This window comes from Cnephaeus nilssonii, assembly GCF_951640355.1.
Source record: "Cnephaeus nilssonii genome assembly, chromosome: 4".
Lineage (NCBI taxonomy): Eukaryota > Metazoa > Chordata > Mammalia > Chiroptera > Vespertilionidae > Cnephaeus > Cnephaeus nilssonii.
Window position 1 is genome coordinate 102,424,880 of NC_137075.1, and position 18,234 is coordinate 102,443,113.

The following is an 18,234-nucleotide window of genomic DNA, read 5'->3' on the forward strand; positions in this document are numbered from 1 at the left end:
GCCGACACCTTAACTTCGGCCCCATTTCAGATTACTGACCTCTAGAACTGTAAGATAGAAAACTGATATCTTTTAAGCCAGTAAGTTTGTGGTCACTGGTGCAGCGCAATAGGAAACTAATATGCTGAGCAGCTCATAAATGACAAGTTTCCCTGCTAGCGCACCACTCAGCCTCAGGACTCCGGAGAGGCTACAGGAGAGCCTCAGAACGTGCTTTCTGGCTGCTCTCTCCTCGCATTCACCTCCGGGCTCCAGATTCAGTGCCTGTCTGCCTACTGCATCACCACAGCTCGGCTGTCCCATGACACACAGCCCCCCTGCAAGTGAGGAGCAGCGCTCAAGCAGAGGTGGAGGCGTGCTGAGGGCACACACAGCAGGACGGGCCCTCTCTCCCAGGTAGGCCTGGGGGGACCGGCTGGCCCAGGGAGCCTGAGGAGCTCAGCTGTGCTTGGCCAAGGCGATGACAGCTGGCAGATGCACTGGTGAGTGTGGACCACCCAGGTTATGCGTGCAGCGAAGGTGCTCACTCTCCCACCTTGCAGTCTGCCTAGAGAAATGGACTTTGTACCCATCAAACTCATCCTAGAAACAAACCCACAAGCCCCTCCAATCACTCAGGGCCAAGGAGAGCAGACCTACCGACTCAGACCCCTAACTATTTACTCTCCTCCTTGACTGGGAGTTTTACTAAGAAGCAAGCGCTGCTTTACCTTTTACTGAGGTGCTTACGAATGCCGGGCCCGGGACGCTTGCAAGCTGTCGGAGCTCCACACGCAGATGAACCTGCACAGGGACGAGGGCCTGGGCTCCCTGCCTGCCCACAGTCTGAGCTTCTTCCTCAATACGGGCATCTTGGGCTCTATCCCTGACGTTTGTCATTCTCTCACATGATCATGAAAGCATGGGTCTTTCCTCCTCGAAAACCCCATCCATCACTCCTCCTCCAGGGGCTTCCCCATGTTAACTCTCCTGCTGGGTTCTCTCCATATGCCCCAGAAAAGCCTAGTATTACTTACTCCCCAGTCACAAACAGCTCCTCCCAGGAGATGTTCTTCTTTTAAATGATACACACACGTGTCCAGTAGATGGAAGTTTCCTTGGGCCTGTTATTTTTTGTAATGCCGAATCCAGTGCTACCAACATAACAACCTTGGAAGGCGACTGGGTCAAACCTGAACAGGTGAGCTCTCTGCTGCTCCCTGGACAGAATGGCCTTCACACTACAAGTGGCAATCTGGCTAAGTCGTAAAACAGAACGAAATCTGTGGTATCCACAGCCCACCGTGGGGCACACTGAGTAAGGCTCCCACTGCCTGAGAAAACAAAGTTCTCCCCAAGACCTGCTGACTCCACACATCTCCTCTCCCACGGGCCCTGCTGGTCTCACCTCCTGCGTCTCCCTCCCGAGCATTCGTCCTCAAGGCTGGCAGAGTGACTTCCAGAAAAGGCAACCTGGTCCCATCTCCCCCATGACCCCCATTCTGTTAGGTGGGGCCAGGCCCTCCTGTGCCCTGGAGCTCTCAGCGCAGGCTTCTCCTTTGTCACCAATGTGCTGTCACTTTACGCTCACCTGCTGATTACAAGGTGGATGTCTTCCCCCAGTGAGGACTGTCGGCTCCTGGGGGACAGGCCTGTCTGGCCTAGACCACACTGTCCAGTTCTGTGAAAAACACAGGGCCGCCCAATACATGACAGGAGTCCAAGGAACTTGCAAGTTCAGGGAGGCTCCTCTGACAGCGTGTGCACATGTATGTTCATGTGTGCGTGTGCGTGGAGAAGTGTCCGGGCAGGTGTCATTGAGAGCCGAGAGGCTGGGCACAGCCGTAGGTCACAGCAGAGAGTCAGGCAGGCACAGGCTGGGGCTGGGGTGGCCTCAGAGCCACCAGCCCAAGTGAAAGAATGTGACCTTTATCTCAGGGGAAACTAGAAGCCAAGTGAAAGGGTCAGAGTGGGGCAATGACACAAACACTTTTCCCTCGGAAAGGCCCCTAAGGCTCCAGTGCGGGTCCGGTCCGGATGGTTAGGGAAGCAGAGGAGCCACAGGAGGGTTTTCCAGTTCTCCAGACAAGAGATGAGGATGGCAAACGGAACACTGGGCAGAGCAGAGAATCTGTGGGAAAATCAAGGCGCTAGCTGACAGGATGGACTGGAAGTGGGGGATGAAGAGGACGAGGAGTCAGGGAGACCTCCCAGACCTCTGGCTGACACAGGAATGGGGACGTGGGACAGTCGCGGAAATAGGAAAGAAAAGGGGGAAAGAAGCTGTGAAGGTGCTGAGTTGGAAGTACCTCCACGGCGATGCCAGTGTCCTGGATGAGGAGTTCCAGGGACTCCTCTGCCTCTTTCTCCTCACCATTCTCCTCCTCTGTCTGTTATACCAAGTGTCTTCCTCCTTGGTTACTGTCTGTCCCACCAGCTCTGGAGACAGCAAGACTGGCCTGCCCTCATGTGCCTTCTCCACCTTGGGTGCCGCACAGCTGGCACTCAGGAAACCATCCTCTGAGCCAAGATGTCAACCTGGAGTCAACTCTCTACCTGGTCACCGAGGTCAGGGGATGAATGAGACCGCCTAGTCCAAGAGCATGCAGTGAGCAGGGAGGGGTGAAGGAGGAGGTGACAAAGGGAGCTGCACAGACCCGGTTGGCGAAGCAAACCAAGGTGGGGGCATCATGAGGCCAAGGGAAGAAGCTGTTCAGGAAGGAAGGAAGGAAGGTCAACTCCACCAAATGCCACCAAAGCCAAATGTCTGCTGGACTCATATCTCAGAGGTTGTGGGGGCTGAGTGAGGGAGCGGAGGACACAGCAGGAAGATCCAGAGGATCCACAACACCTTTGAAAAGTGTGGTGGGGTCCTGGCTGGTGTGAACAGTGGTTAGAGCATCAGCATGTAGACCGGAAGATCATGGGTTCAATTCCCAATCAAGGGCAGGTACCTGGGTTACAGGTTCAACCCCTGGCCCTGGTTAGGGTACATGCGGGAGGCAACCAATTGATGTGTCTCATTCACCTCTCTCTCTCTCTCTCTCTCTCTCTCTCTCTCTCTCTCTCTCTCCTTCCCTCCCTTCCTCCTTCCCTCCCGCCTCCCTCCCTCTCTTCCTCCCTCCACCGTCCCTTCTACTCTCTTGAAATCAATGGAAAAAATATCCTCTGGTGAGGATTAAGAAAAGTGTGGTGGGGAGAAGGAAGCAGGCGGGGCACCAGGGGAAGAAGCAGAGTCAGAGGATGTTCTCTGTGCATTAGGGCAGAGAGGGGTCTGAATATGCTGAATGGTGGTGACTCAGGAGTTATACAAATGGTCAATAAGCACATGGGAAGATGCTCGACATCATTAGCCATCAGGGAAATGAAAATGAAAACCACAGTGACATACTACTTTGCAACCACTAGGGTGGCTATAATATATATTTTTTAATGGAAGGTAAGTGATGGGGAGAATGTGGAGAAATTGGAACCCTATACACTGCTGGTGAAACGAAAAATGGTGTGACTGCCGGAATGGTGGAACAGTTCCTCAGTAGTTTAACACAGAGTTACCACAGGACCCAGCAATCCCCCTCCTAGGTACACACCCAAAGAACTGAAAACAGGTGTTCAAACAAAAACTCGTACACTAGCTAATATTCGCAGTAGCAGTACTAAAATAACCAAAGATGGAAATGACTCAAGTGTCCATCAACTGATGAAACAACTGTGTTACAGCCAAACAATGGAATATTATTCAGCCATAAAAAGGAATCAAGTACTCACATAGGCTATGTGTGTGGACCTTGATAACGTGATGCTGAGTGAAAGAAGCCAGACACAACAGGCCCCATGTTGTATGATCCACTGACATGAAATGCCCAGAACAGGCAACTCCACAAAGAGAAGAGGTGAGTCAGTGCTGCCAGGGGCTGGGGAAGGACTTGAAGAGTTCCTGCTTAATGGGTAAGGGTTTCCTTTGGGGTGAGGACAATGCCCTGGAACTAGACTGTGGGGATGGTTACACAATACTATAAACATACTAAATGCCACTAGTGGTAAATGTTGTGCTCTGTGTACTTCACTGCATATAAGAACGTGTTTCATCTGTTCCAGCTCTGCTTGTTCAGGAAGCCCCCGCCTACCCCGCCTCGCACTGCCCCAGGCACAATCAGGAGCTTCCTTCTTCTGTTACCCCTCTGACCTCTAAATTGGCCTTAGCTCTCTCTCGTTTTTTTGTTTTCTTTAAAAAATATATTTTTATTGATTTCAGAGAGAAAGGGAGAGGGAGAGATAGAAACATCAATGATGAGAGAGAATCATTGTTTGGCTATCTCCTGCATGCCCCCTACTGGGGATCAAACCCGCAACTGTGACCTCCTTGTTCATAGGTCAATGCTCAACCACTGAGCCACACCAGCCAGGCATCCCTTCCCCCCCCCCCCCCCACTTTTTAAAATGTTTTTATTAATTTTAAAAAGAGAGGAAGGGAGAGGGATAGAGAGATAGAAACATCAATGAAAGAGATATATCAATCGACTGCCTCTTGCACGCCCCCTACTGGGAATCCAGAACCAGTGACCTTTTGGTTCATGGGTCAAAGTTCAAGCACTGAGACACACCAGCTGGGTGGCCTTAGCTCTCTTGCTCTCACACTGGGATGGTGGGTTCCTCTCTGACAGGAGGTTGAAAGCTCAACTAGGAACCCAGTGTCAAGGCCAGTGCCAAGCACACAGCAAGGGAGGAAACCATTGGAGGAAGGAAGCACTAGCCTGCCATTGCTAACCAGTGCACCCTCTGTCTCCCTTCATTCTTGGAGGCGGATGCAAACAGCAGGTGCCCTGGGTGCCAAGGAGCATGCCTGTTTCGAAGGCCGGACTGTGCCCAGCCTGGAGGAGGCATGAACGCTGGCGGGACACTAGTGATAAACAACAGCTGTGCTGCTCCAGTTTAGGTGTTTACTCACAGCATGGACACTGGCTTATCTATCCTGAGATGACAAGAAAGTTTTGCAAAAAAGTATGAACATGTTTAGCTACTTGACTTGGGTAAAATCTAAAACAGACTTAGGTCTTCCTTTTTTTGTCGCTCCTGGAATGGAGGGTATGGCAGTTTTGTTTTTATCTACTCATTTGGTGAAGTGACAGATGCTCAGGATCTACTGTAGCCTCTATTTTTGGCTCAGTGACGGGGAATTATTTACCAAAGTCAGTATTAGGTATCAATCCCAAATCAAAATGGCTGACCTTTTCCTGTCACTGCAAGTCGCAGCCCCCCACTTTCTGAGCAAGCATGCGGCTCTCCACCACATTCAGAAGCAACTGCATTTTCTAGGCAGGATGTGGGGGCTTTGGGATGATCTGAAAAACCGTTTGAGACTCAAACTGAAGCTATCCCAATGAAGTGAGAGCTGTGCCCTTCCATAGAGGGGTCTGTCAGTGTGGGGCGCTGGGATCCTTGAAGCTTTGGCAGTGGGGTCTTAGAGGAGGGGGCGGGGAAGTGGCCAATCCCTGGCAGGTCTGGACCCAGCAATCCCACTCCTAGGTAAATACACAAAAGAACTAAAAACAGGTGTTCAAACAAAAACTTGTACACAACTTGCACAGTGCTGGGCCCACAGGGAGGTACAGAGGCAAAAACACTGCCTAAGGCAGGGGTGGGGAACCTTTTTTCTGCCAAGGGCCATATGGATATTTATAACATCACTAGAGGCCCAGTGCACGAATTTGTGCACAGGTGGGGTCTCTCTGGCTAGCCTGCAGGGATCCGGCCAAAAGCCACAGTCCAACGCTGCCTGCAGGTCCTACCTGCCACTCCCGCTCATCCCAGCTCCACTGTGCCTGCCACAGGCTCGCCCAATCAGTCCTGATCAGGAGCTGATTAGGAGAGGCTCAAGCTGCCACAGCAGCGCTCTCCAGCCATTAGCCCTGTGTCTGGCACCCTCCCAAGGGGAGTGGCCTGTGGGATGGGGCTGAAACTGGCTCTCGGACATACCCGGAGGGGTCCCAGATTGCGAGAGGGCTCAGACCAGGCTGAGGGACCTCACTGGTGCACAATTGGACTGGGGAGGGACTGCGGGATGGCTCCAGGGCATGTCCGGCCCATCTTGCTCAGTCCCGATTGGCCAGACCCCAGCAGCAAGCTAAACTACTGGTTGGAGCATCTGCCTCCTGGTGGTCAGTGCATCTCATAGTGAGCAGTTGAGCAGCCTTAGCATATCATCAGAATATTACGCTTTGATTAGTTGTTCGATTATTCTGTCATTGGTCTATTTGCATATTACCCTTTTATTATACAGGATTATTATATAGGATTAGTGGGCCATACAAATTATCAACTTAAAAATTAGCCTGCCCTAGCCAGTTTGGCTCAGTGGACAGAGCGTTGGCCTGTGGACTGAGGGTCCCAGGTTCGATTCCGGTCAAGGGCACATGCCCGGGTTGTGGACTTGATCCCCAGTAGGGGGGGGTGCAGGAGGCAGCTGATCAATGATTCTCATCATTGATGTTTCTATCTTCTCCCTCTCCCTTCCTCTCTGAAATCAATAAAAAAAAAAACAACAACAACAACAACAACACACGCACACAAAAAAAACCCCTGCTAGATTTGGTCAAACATTGAATTAACTCATTCTTAATGCCTTGGCAGGGCCAGATCAAATGATTTCATGAGCCTTATATAGCCCGTGGGCTGGATGCTCCCTACCCCTGGCTTAAGGGGTGCCAAGCATCTTCCCAATTCTTCCACAGCAGCCATTGTGCATGGCTGCACATTGGTAGGCAGAGAACAAGATTCTAGAAGCTTTCCTTCACCCTCAGGAAAAAGTGACCCACTGCACTTTCTAAAAAGATGCATCAAACCTGCACATCCCAGTGCCTGGCAGTCAACCCCATCCCCCAACCTTCTATATAGCCAGGCAATAGCACCTGCATGAATTCAGAGTGAATAAAAACAAACATCCCAAGTGTTTGGGAGGTTTTCTGTACTTTGAGATATTTCCTTCAAACAACAAAGTAGGCACCTGAAATTGTGACAAAGCCTCATTTCTATATGTTTTCCAATAAAAGAAATCACTGTACTAAGCAGTACCTCTTCCCTTCCAGTCAAACACTGCAAGTCTAAATATTCACAATGAGATGTAAGACATTTATTGTTCAACTAGAGGCCCGGTGCATGAAATTCATACACGGGTAGGGTCCCTAGGCCTGGCTGGAGATCAGGGCCGATCTGTCCCCCCCACCCCACCCCCCCGCGCCTTCCCTCACCACCCATGCAGCCACCAAGAGGTTCCTCCTGGCTCCCCGCCTCCTCCTTCCCTCAGTGCTCCGCAGCCATTGCTGGTCGCCCGCCATGTTCTGTGCCGCCTCTGGTGGTCATAGCGATCGATCGAACTCCTGGTCGAACTCCCAAGGGGACACTTGGCATATTAGCCTTTTACATATATAGATTGGGCAGGTCAAACCACTGGTCTCTCAATAGCTTCCAGGTGGTGAATGGAGTAAAAAAACAGAACAAAGGGATACTTCTTTCACAGAGCATAACCACTGCTCGTCTCAGGTAAGAGCCCACACAGAGACCTACAAAGTAACAACAGTGCCCAGCTTCTGCCAAAGTTCCTCTAAGTACTGAACCTGATTTGGATTCCACTAGGCCAGGGGTCATCAAGCTAAAGCCCATGGGCCATATCTGGCCCCTTGCCTATTTTGTGAAAAAAGTGCTATTGGAACACAGCCATGGCTCTTAGTTTACATGCTGTCTATGGCTGCTCACTTGATGCAACAGTAAGTTGAGTAGTTGAAACAGAGACTGTATGGCACTCAAAGTCTAAAATACTTACTATCTGGCCCTTTACAGAAAAAGTTTCCTGACCCCTACATTAAGCCAACAATCCCTGGCTGAGAGGTGAAAATAAGGGATTTTCCTGATCAAGACTGACCATGCACTCACACCAATCAGCAAGCCATGTGAGCCCCCATTACAAGTGGTAATGGAAGAATGGGCAAGTTAAAACCTCCAATACGAAAAATCTGCATGGGGAGTCATTGGTGCACCTCAGGACAAGAGCATTCAACAAATATCTGGGAGTAGAAAGCAGACGGAGAGGTGGGTGTGGCTAGGTGTAGAAGGCAGGTGATCTGCCCACACAGAGGCCCCCAGAGGCTCAGGACTCAGAAACTCTGGAGGGCAGGAATAAGTCATGGAATGGAAAAGGAGTTTAGTCTTTGGTTTGAATAATGACCTGTCCACAGCCACTGAACATTTGCACAACAGGTGAACCAGGTGTTTATGAGGAGAGGAAAGGTATTCTTCAAGAAATGAGACTGTCTAGGGAAAACTAAGGCTGCTATGCCGGAGCTTGCTCCTTTTGAGCAAAGTTCTGCATTCTGGTCTCTATAAGTCAGAAGCCACAAAGCCGGCTCTCAGTTCAGGCCTGTAAAGCAAGCAGTCAGCTGACAAGCCACCCAAGTCCAGAACCCACAGCCAGCTGTACCAGGGCCTCATCTTTGCAAGTGCAGACAAGATACCAGGCATCTGAGCGGGACCTGTCTTCTAGTTGTCTCCTTGCTTCAATTTTTACCCCTCTATTTCCTACACAGAGATCTGTGCAGAGGTCTTTTAAATGCTTAAGTCAGATTGTCTCACTTCCTTGCTCAAAATTCCTCAATGGTTTCCTATCATCCTTATAATAAAAATCCAAAACCCTGCCAATGGCTGCTGACAAGATCTTACTGGACCCTGCCTTGCCCATCTCTCGGACTTCATCCCTCCTGCTTGAGCCACCCTCACTTCTCTTCAGCCAAATTAGCCTTCTTTCTGGAGGACATACCCAGCTCCCTTGTGCCGCAAGGCCTTTGCACTAGCTGCTTCCACTGGCTGGACCTCCCTTTCCCAGACTTTGCACCACTGGCTCCTTCTTCACATTCTGCTCCCACCTTTAACATCATCACCTTGGCGAGACCATCTCTGACCACCTGGGTCTCTAGCAAAGGGGCTGCCAGAGGGGGTCCTGCCCTACCAGGGGTTTCTGGAAACTTGTGAGTACAGTTTTGATAACACAATGACCAGAGGGAGCTACTGGTGTCCAGAGCCCCAGAGCCACTGCTCTGAAAAGTGTGAGATGCCCTCACACCAAATGTCACCAGTGCCCCTGAGAAAAACTAGTGCACACAGCACTCACTGAAAGTCAACCACAGGGGTTCAGGCACCCTGCTGTGTCCTGCACCGAATCCCCAGCACCCACAATGGCATGCAGCACACAATCTGCAATGTGAAAGAGAAAAGCCAAGGTGAAGGGAGAATGACAGAGAGGTAGAAAGAAAGACCCATGAGCAGGAGGGTCTGGCTGTAGAGCCCACCCTCTACCACACACTCTGCTTCCCAGGGGAGGAGGAGGTCCTGGACGTAGGGCCAATCAGCACACAGTAGAAAGAAGTTGCTCTGCCATGTGCTGACAGTGGATTAGGTGACATGGGAACTATAGATTTTCATACTTTTCATATTTTTAAATTTTAAAATATATTTGTTAATCTTCACCCAAGGATATTTTTTCCATTGATTTTTAGACAGAGTGGAAGGGAGGGAGAAAGACAGACAGAGAGGGAGAAACATCAATGTGTCACCCTGACAGGGGCAGGGATTTAGCCTGTAACCGAGGTATGTGCCCTTGACCAGAATCAAACCCAGAACCGAACCCAGAACCCGTCAGTCTGCAGGCCGACACTCCAACCACTAAGCTAAACCAGCTGCAGGCCGACACTCCAACCACTAAGCTAAACCAGCTAGGGCAAAACTATTTCATTTTTTAATCCTGTGTTTTGATAAAGACAAACAGTCTAAAAAGGAAGTCGAGAGGGACACTTCCCTTGGGTCTCTAGGCCCACTCCTGTGGGAATGGCAGATCTTCTGCGTATCAGGTCCTCAGAACGTAGGGGGTACCAGACTAAGTGATGACAGGGCTTCCCTCCCATCTTACCACTGATTCCCTTCTCTTCTCCCCTTCCTCCGTTCCCTAATTTTATCCACTTTCTTCTCCTTTGCCAATGTGTCTTCTTTTCCTTTAAATTTAATCTTAAATTTGATATTTCATATTAAAAAGTGATAGCAAACAAAGTTAAATATACTCACATTATAAATATTTTGGAAAACACTGCTAGGTAGAAGGCAGCTCTGTCTGATCGAACTTTCTATGAAGCAGAAAATGTTCTATATTTGCTGACCAATAGCACAGCCACTAGCCACATGTGACTCCTGAGCACTTGAACTGTGGCTACTATGACCAAGGAACGGAGTTTCTAAAGTTCATTTAATTTTCATTGATTTCAACAGACACACGTGCCAAACAGAGGTTGACGTCTTGCACAGCACAGATCTAACACAGCAGAGCTCCCAGACACTTGGACAGTCCCACGGGCAAACACAGCACAAGCTCAGAGCAACTCCCCTTTAGAGCCATAATAAACCTCATCTGAAAACAAACAAAAAAATCCAATGTCCTCAACCAATACTGCATTTTCCAGGAGAGTTTAACTTTCTAGGCTTGTTCTCTTGCTCCCCCAGGTGGAGAAAACAAAGATGGCGTGGGTTTGGGTTTGGGAAGTGGCACTTCCTCACAGGCTGCTCTCCAACCTGACAAAAAAGCGGGGAAGTCTTTGCTGAACAAAAACTGAGACAATGACTAGAAAATGCAAGACAGTTACCTATGATGTTGTGCCGAAGCAGACACCCTGGTACCCTGACCTTGGTGGGTTCCCAATGTTTTAGAGAATCTTGGAGCTTTTTTAGCTGAAATCGTTCAGATGAAATTTCCTTGTGACTTAGGAAAATGTCACCATGACTCATGCTGGTGGCTCTCACAGATGCAGCAGGGTTCCTCCCCACCATACACACCTCCTGCCTCCAGGCCCTAACAGAAATGGCAAGTGCAAAGAAGCATCGAGTTAAATGCTGTCTTCAAGGACTTAATCGAGTTAGCGAGGCAAATCAAGGTGTCCCAGGAAGTACAAATGAAGGTGTCCCAGGCAGTACAAATGATAATCAGCAGAGCAAATAAGTGCTACTCATATTTAAAAGATGGAAAAAATATGACCCAAAATGGGGAGAAAAATCCCCCTCAAATCTCAGGATAAATGAACTTGAGTTGCAGCTAAGAGGATGAAAGGATTCAGATGGGCAATACAAAGGACTGGAAGAGGATCCACAGTGGTTCTCAAAGTGGGGTCAATTGTTTTTATGACAGTACTAAGACACAATTTGCCTTTACAACCATCATGTTGATTTTTCACTGGCTACAAAACAAGTGACCAAAACAGACTGAATGCAGAAGCAGACTCGAGAAGCCAGCTTCTTCTATTAAACCAGACATTAAAGAGATTTGCAAAAACAGTGCAATGCCATTTTCTCAGTGAATTTTATCGTTATTTCTCATAAAAATATGTGATTTATGATAACATGTAATGGGTGTGTGATTATTATTAGTAAATGAATTAATGAATATTTAAAATGTGTTTTAATTTCAATATGAAACATATCAGACACTATAACCAACTAAATGAAGCTCTTTGGGTCCTTGCTAACTTTTAAGACTGTAAAGGTGCTGACACCCCTTCTGCCTGAGCACTGCTGCTTGAAAGGAAGGAGACATTATTCTTAGACATATATGTGCTGGGCATGACTTACAAGCTAATGTACTCTGTGGAGGGGTCTTTCTAGAGCAGTGATCTCTACAGCGGGCCATTTTGCCCTCCAGGAGGCACCCGGTAATGTGTGAAGTCACTTGTGGTTGTCCTACTGGAGTAGGTGGGGGGCTACTGGCATCTCCTGGGGAAGGACAAGGACACTGGTGAACTTCCTACAGAGCACAGGACTACGGGGAAGCACCGGCCCCACACAGGTTACCAAGGGTGGGATGCCTTCCCCAGAGCAGCAGATCTCACGGGAGGCACCCAGGGTCTACCAAGCGTCCAGCTTGGAAGCAGGACAGGAATGGGCACTAGAAAGGGGACAGCTCGGGGAAGAACTGTTTCCCCATTGCCCCAAGGGAGGTAAGCTCCTGGCTCCCTCCGCCAAACTCAAATACCTTCCCATCCCTGATCGTCTTCTCTGCAGAGCCTCATCTTTCCTCAATGGAGCTGCCGGGGGGAGTGAACCAATTAAAAATGGGGAATTAAATACACATGAACTTAAAAATATATATAAAGTACTATTCCTTGGGTCATCTCTGAGTTTCTCTACAGTTCAATCTAGGGTTGTATGGGGAAAAGTTGGGAAGAGAACGATTGAAAATGTGCTGTGGGAGGCCCCCCAACAGAACCCCGAGTTCAGAACTGAGCCCACAGAGAGTGGCTTTTGGTATTCTGGGGCGGGGAATCGGGGACTCTACTCTCCCAGGGTGACAGTCACAGCTGCCTCCCCAGAAAACACACCTGCCAACAAAACGACTTTCCTTGTCCTCTTCCAACTCTGGTTAAAATTCCTGCTACAGAGACAAGTGACTAGAAAGTGAAAAACTTTTTCTTGGAAAGGTATTTTCCATAAAAATGTTATTTATGTTAACATGTAACAGGTGTTATTATTACATGAGTTAATACATATTTTCAAATTTTCAGTGTTATTTTCTAAAACATGGCTCCACGCCCTACACCTATGGGCCCTAAGCTAGCCTGGCTCCCTGTCTCTGGGATACCAGGGGGTGGAGGCCGGGGAATGTAAAGAGACAGATTATAAAGAGGAAGAAGTTATTACCAAAGGTAAGTGTCAAAATGAGCAATCAAGTTGGAGAATGGATTGTTCAGCTTTCTTTCCAGCAACAGATATTATGTAAGAGTTGCTGTAGAGACTTTCAAACAAAAACTAAGCTGAGGCAGGATATGTCAAATGCACAACTAGGGAACAACACTTGTACAACCTTAAATACTTAAAGCAAATCACTTTACAAAAAGCATTAACACTTTATTTATATATATGTATATTTAAATATATTTTTATTGATTTCAGAGAGGGAGAGGGAGATAAAATATAGAAACATCAATGATGAGAGAGAATCATTGATCAGCTGCATCCTGCATGCCCCCTACTGAGGATTGAGCCCGAAACTCAGGCATGTGCCCTGACTGGGAATTGAACCATGACCTCCTACTTCAAGGGTCAATGTCCAACCACTGAGCCACGCCACCCGGACTTATTTATATTTTTTTATTCATTTCAGAGAGGATGGGAGAGGGAGAAAGAGATAGAAACATCAATGATGAGAGAGAATAATTGATTGGCTGACTCATGCACGCCCCACACTGGAGATAGAGCCCACAACCCAGGCGTGTGCTCCAACTGGGAATCAAACCGTGACCTCCTGGCTCATAGGATGACACTCAACCACTTAGCCATGCCAGCTGGGCAAAGCATTAGCACTTTAAATCGTAACTCTGGGCACAGCACACAAATTAAAAAACAAAAAACACCATCGCATGGCCTAGTCCTCCAAAATGGCCTTTAGGACTCTCTGGGCAACTTATTAAGATTCTAAATATGCATAAGATGTCCCCAGTTATGTTTCCACAGATGTGTTACACCAAGAACAGTTGTTCCAAGATGAGTTTCTCTGTCAACCTCCAGAGTTCCGCACTACAAGTGGTCCATGAGCCCATTTGTGGCCTCACTCCTTAAAAGTGTGCCATGAAATGAACCAACAGTAGGTACTGGGCAGAAATTTTTATTTCCAGGACACGTCACAGCTGGACAAGCAAGTCAAATGTAAACATTCTTTTTGAAAGAGAAACAGGCAAAAACTGCATAGCAGTAGTTATGACTGGTATTTTGTTGCATTGAAAGCTATAGCTTGTCATACATATTACAGGGAAAACTTGTTTCAAGAGGGGTCGCACCTAGTCCCATATAGTAAAAAAATGGCCAAATCTGAAACTCACCAAGTCATTTTAGAGGTGAGGAAAACAGGGCCACAGCAGTTAGGTCATTGATTACAACCATCAGGGATCAGTATTTTCATCATCCAATCCCCAGGCTGAAATGCTTCCCCTATACCACTCTATCCTTTACCTCAGGACTTCATTTCCTTACTAAAAGCCCAGGCCATCAGATGTTCCTTGTTTGAACCACAAAAACGTTCTGCAATGTAAGCCTGTGAGGCTAGATCAGTGATGGCGAACCTATGACACGCGTAGCCTCAGCAGCCACATGCCGAGGATGAAACATTTGCTGCTCCTGAGGATGAAACATTTGCTGCTCCTGAGGATGAAACATTTGCGAAATAATGTTTTTTCCTCAAAGTGACACACTACCTGAGTTATGCTCAGTTTTTTGACGAAGTTTGACACACCAAGCTCAAAAGGTTGCCCATCACTGGGCTAGATTATAACTAGCCAGGACTATAGTGTCAACCTTCCCACACTCAGATCCATGTAGTAACTCAACCGCTGGCCACGTTCTGGGGCATATTCTCTGTGGGGGTTATACCCAAATCTGGTCAACCTGACCTGGCTGGATACCTGTTCTGCACACTCTCAGGTTGTAGCCCCGAACGTGGGAACCATCCTAACAAAAGTGCGTTCACAGGGTAACCTGAGCAAAGGGCTGACTGAAGAGGATGTGATATTAAAAAGGCTTGAAAAGCAACATGGGAATGGCAAACTGATTTGAATCGTTCTGGTGAAAATATTCAAGTTCAGGGGTAATACTGAGAGGCAGGAGAGGAAGAGTGTGAGTCAATCATGTTTGCTAAGTGGGTGGGACTCGATGTGAAGAAGCGAGATGAAGACTTATGGGAGAAAACAACAATAAAAAAGTAAGGTTCGACTCAAAGTTCAGATGAACTTAAGTGCCTCAATTTGTATTCCTGCAAAATAATTTACACAGCCTAGTGTCATGCTTAATATGCCATGTTGCCTCTGGTATCTTTATGAGGAAGTAGTGAAGGACCTGGCAGGTCAGTATTTTGTAGGGGTAATTTCAAGCTCTGTAGCTCCGTCTCTCAAGACAGTAGCAACAGAAAAAAACACAAAAAGACAACTGGGGCATCACATCAGACAATGCAGGCCACACCTCAAGTGTCTTCTTCAACTGACATTCTGGGAACTCAATCCACCTTAAAAACATTTTACATATTAGTGGCTTTGGTATCTTTCAGTTACTGATGGCTTTTTCAGGCTCAAACTTCATATTATCCATCCTTATAGCCAGGTTCTTTCCACTAAAACAGGAATAAAAGAACCATACCCACTGATACTCCTTTGTGATGAGAACAGTGAGAGGAGCAGGTATGTGAGCAAGAAAGGCTTGGGGAGCACTAGGAAGTCTTAGCAGTTTTAATGAAAGATCCACAAACTAATAAAAAGAAAACAAAAAGCACCCTCTCAGAGACACTAAATTCCATTTGAGTCAATGTAGTCAAAAGAGTGATGAGGAAGTAAGCAAGTCAAATGCAAGAACAGTAAAACTTGATTGTCTGCTATAAGGAAAGGGCAGGAAAAGACTGGCACAGACAATCCCTAACTACAGAGAGTTCAGGAATCTTTAGGATTTCTGCTTGTTGATTTGGAGAGGGCAAGAGATTTGCTCAAATAAACCACCTGCCGAATGCTTAGAATACATCCAAGATAACCTGGGGCTCAAAAAAAAAGGATACTGCAAATAATGGCCACACAGAATTGAACTCATCCTAATTTGGCTTACAGGAAGGGGTCTGACATTGGCAAATTAATGCCATCTGTGATAAGACCAGAGACCTCCCGGATCCGGCTCTGGAGGAGAACAGGCCACCGCATCAAGCAGCTTCTCTGCTCCTGATGATTCAAAAGGGCCTGTTAGCTCTGCCTGGCTCCAGACCGCTCCCTGGACCCTTAGCCTAGTCACAAGGAAGAGAAGGCAAAGCTGGCTCTGCAAATGCTCTCCAAGCACAACTGTGCCAGGGACCATACATTGACTTCACTGGGGACACAACCTTCACTGGGCATTTCAGCTGTTCCACAATGATCCCAAAGTCAGAAAGCAAAAGAAGTCACAACTGGCCAATACAGACAGGAAGAAAACATGAAAGATAGAAGACTATCTAAATATACCCAAACCAGAAAAACCAAAATATAGCAACCACTATTGGGGAAAGAGGCTAAGGGGATCAGACATCAAAGAGCTGGCCCAGGAAGCCAGCAGCATCCGGCACAGCAAGGTGGTGGGAGGAGAAGGAGCTGCTGAGAGAGGGACCTGGCACCTGCAAAGGAGGAGCAGGATGAAAGCTAAAAGGAACATGCACAACTCCAGCTGGAGAGAGCCCATGACACCAGTCCCTGCTGGATGGCTGCTGGATTGGAGGTGGAGGGAATGAAACTGAAATTACTAGCAGCACCAATAGGCACAACTCTCATAGAAACATGCATATTTACCCAGAGTAGAATAATAAAAACCAAAGTAACTTAAAACGAGGGTGATGAAAGACACTAGAAAAAAAATCTCACGTAGGGAAACATGACAAAATCCTAAGTTTGATCAGCCTCGGGTTTTCTATCCTAAGCTCAGAGCTGCTCACGAAAAAGCGGAAAGTGAGTATCCGAGAATAGTTACCTCTGGTTCTACTGTGTCTTGTGCTTCTTTTGAACCTCTTCCACTTTTTCCTGCTTTGGGTACTTCCTGGGAAACATCAAGCAGAATTAATTGGGCTTCTCAAAGTTGTGGACTGCTAAACAACAGACAAATCAAAATGCAGTTTAAAAACGGATCCATACAATGACAATGGGTTTAACCAACACCGTCTAGAAATTCTCCATCATACTGTTTCATTAGAAATACAGTATTGCGACGCCACCCCCCCCCCACACACACACACACATTTTCAGATTCCCCTGGTTTTGCGTACTTGGGTTGAAAACTTTAAGCAGAAACAGATAAACCCACATTTATACAGCGCTGTCGGCGTTTTGAAAGATCCCCATCTGATCCCTTTCTTCCCTCCCAGATAAGCCCCGTGAGCGGGGATTTCTGGGGTGACAGCGAAACGCTAGAGCTCCACCTGAAGCAGAAACACCCCGCCACCCCCCCCATGCACACGCAGCACACACGCTCACAGCCATCCCCGCCGCCACCCCGATAAGGATAGTATTCCAGAGTCCAGGGCGGCCCTCGGGCGAGCAGACCGCTCTTCATGAGCATTCAACGGGGTCCATCCGCTCCCCTGCTCCTCGGCCGGGGTCCCTCAGAGGCGTCTGCAGCCCCCACCCCGAAGCCCCACTCCAGGTATGCGAGGCTGGGTCAACCACCTCCGCGGCCGCACCTGCCCCCTCACGCCCACCGCGCGCGCCGCCCCGGGTGCCCACGCCGGCCGTCAGGACCCCCGCCCCGGCCTGGGCACCGCCGCCCCGGCGCGACCCGCCCCCGCCCCCACCCCGGGAGTGGGCAGAGCGGCGCCCCCAGAGCCCTCAGGACTCCGGCGTCGGGGGGGTCAAGGCGCAGGATCCCGAGCCTCGCCGCGCCCCGCTCCCGGGCAGTTCCCTGCCGCCCTCCCGCGCGGCCCCTTCCCCTTCCCGCCGGCCCGTCCCGTGACCCGGGCCCCGACTCACTTTCTCCTTCTTGTTTTTATTCGGCATGGCTGGTGCGGGCCGCCGCCGCTGCCGCTCCTGCTGCCGGCCCCTCAGCAGCAGCAGCGCCCCCGCCCCGGCCGTCGCGCCCTCCCGGCCGCCGCCGCCGCCGCCCCGGGGACTGAGCCGTTCGCTCGCTCCCGCTTCCCCTTTTCCAGGCTCCCAGAGGCTGCGGCAGCCGCGGCGGCGGCGGCGGCGGCGTCTCTCCGCCCCTTCCCCGGGCCACCCCTCCCTCCCCTCCCCCGGGCGGCCCCGCCCCTTCCCAGCCCGCGGAGCCCGGGCCGCCCGCCCCGCCCCCGCTAGGCCACGCCCCCTCCCGCTAGGCGGCCTACCATTGGCCAAGGCGCCCTCACGTGCCCTAACGTTCTCCCGCATCCCGGCTCCCTGAGCTGGGCCTCGTCTCACTCTTCTCTGTCGCGCTCCGGCTCACGTCAGTCTCAGGCCGGGTGGCGGCGGCGGCGGCGGCGGCAGCAGCGAGGTTCCGGCCCGGAGAGCCGAGCCGAGTCAGAGGAGGGGGCGTGGGGCTGCGGCTGCAGGGACAGACCGGTGCTCACGGTGGAGGTGCGGGATGGAGAGGGCAGGGGGCAGATAAGGCGTGGAAAGAGCACGTTTGAAACGGATGGCAACAACTAGTGCAGTCGGCGGGGCGCGGACCGGCGCGAACAGCGGGCCTCCTGGCCTCGTCCCCTCGCTGTGG

The 18,234-nt window shown here is 49.6% G+C and overlaps 1 protein-coding gene across 3 annotated transcripts in view; it reads right to left on the minus strand.

Moving 5' to 3' along the window:
• PPP2R5C (protein phosphatase 2 regulatory subunit B'gamma) overlaps positions 1–17,711 on the minus strand; it is a 139,461-nt gene extending 121,750 nt beyond the window's left edge. For 2 of the 3 annotated variants that reach the window (XM_079768181.1, XM_079768180.1), the window contains exons 1-2: positions 17,520–17,711; positions 16,528–16,593 (exon numbers count right to left, since the gene is read on the minus strand). In XM_079768181.1, the coding sequence (XP_079624307.1) occupies positions 16,528–16,593; positions 17,520–17,546 (93 nt within the window). In that variant the 5' untranslated portion in view covers positions 17,547–17,711. The remainder of the gene's footprint in view (positions 1–16,527; positions 16,594–17,519) is intronic. The other variant, XM_079768179.1, reaches the window with a different exon arrangement.
• Between the last annotated feature and the right edge of the window lie 523 nt (positions 17,712–18,234).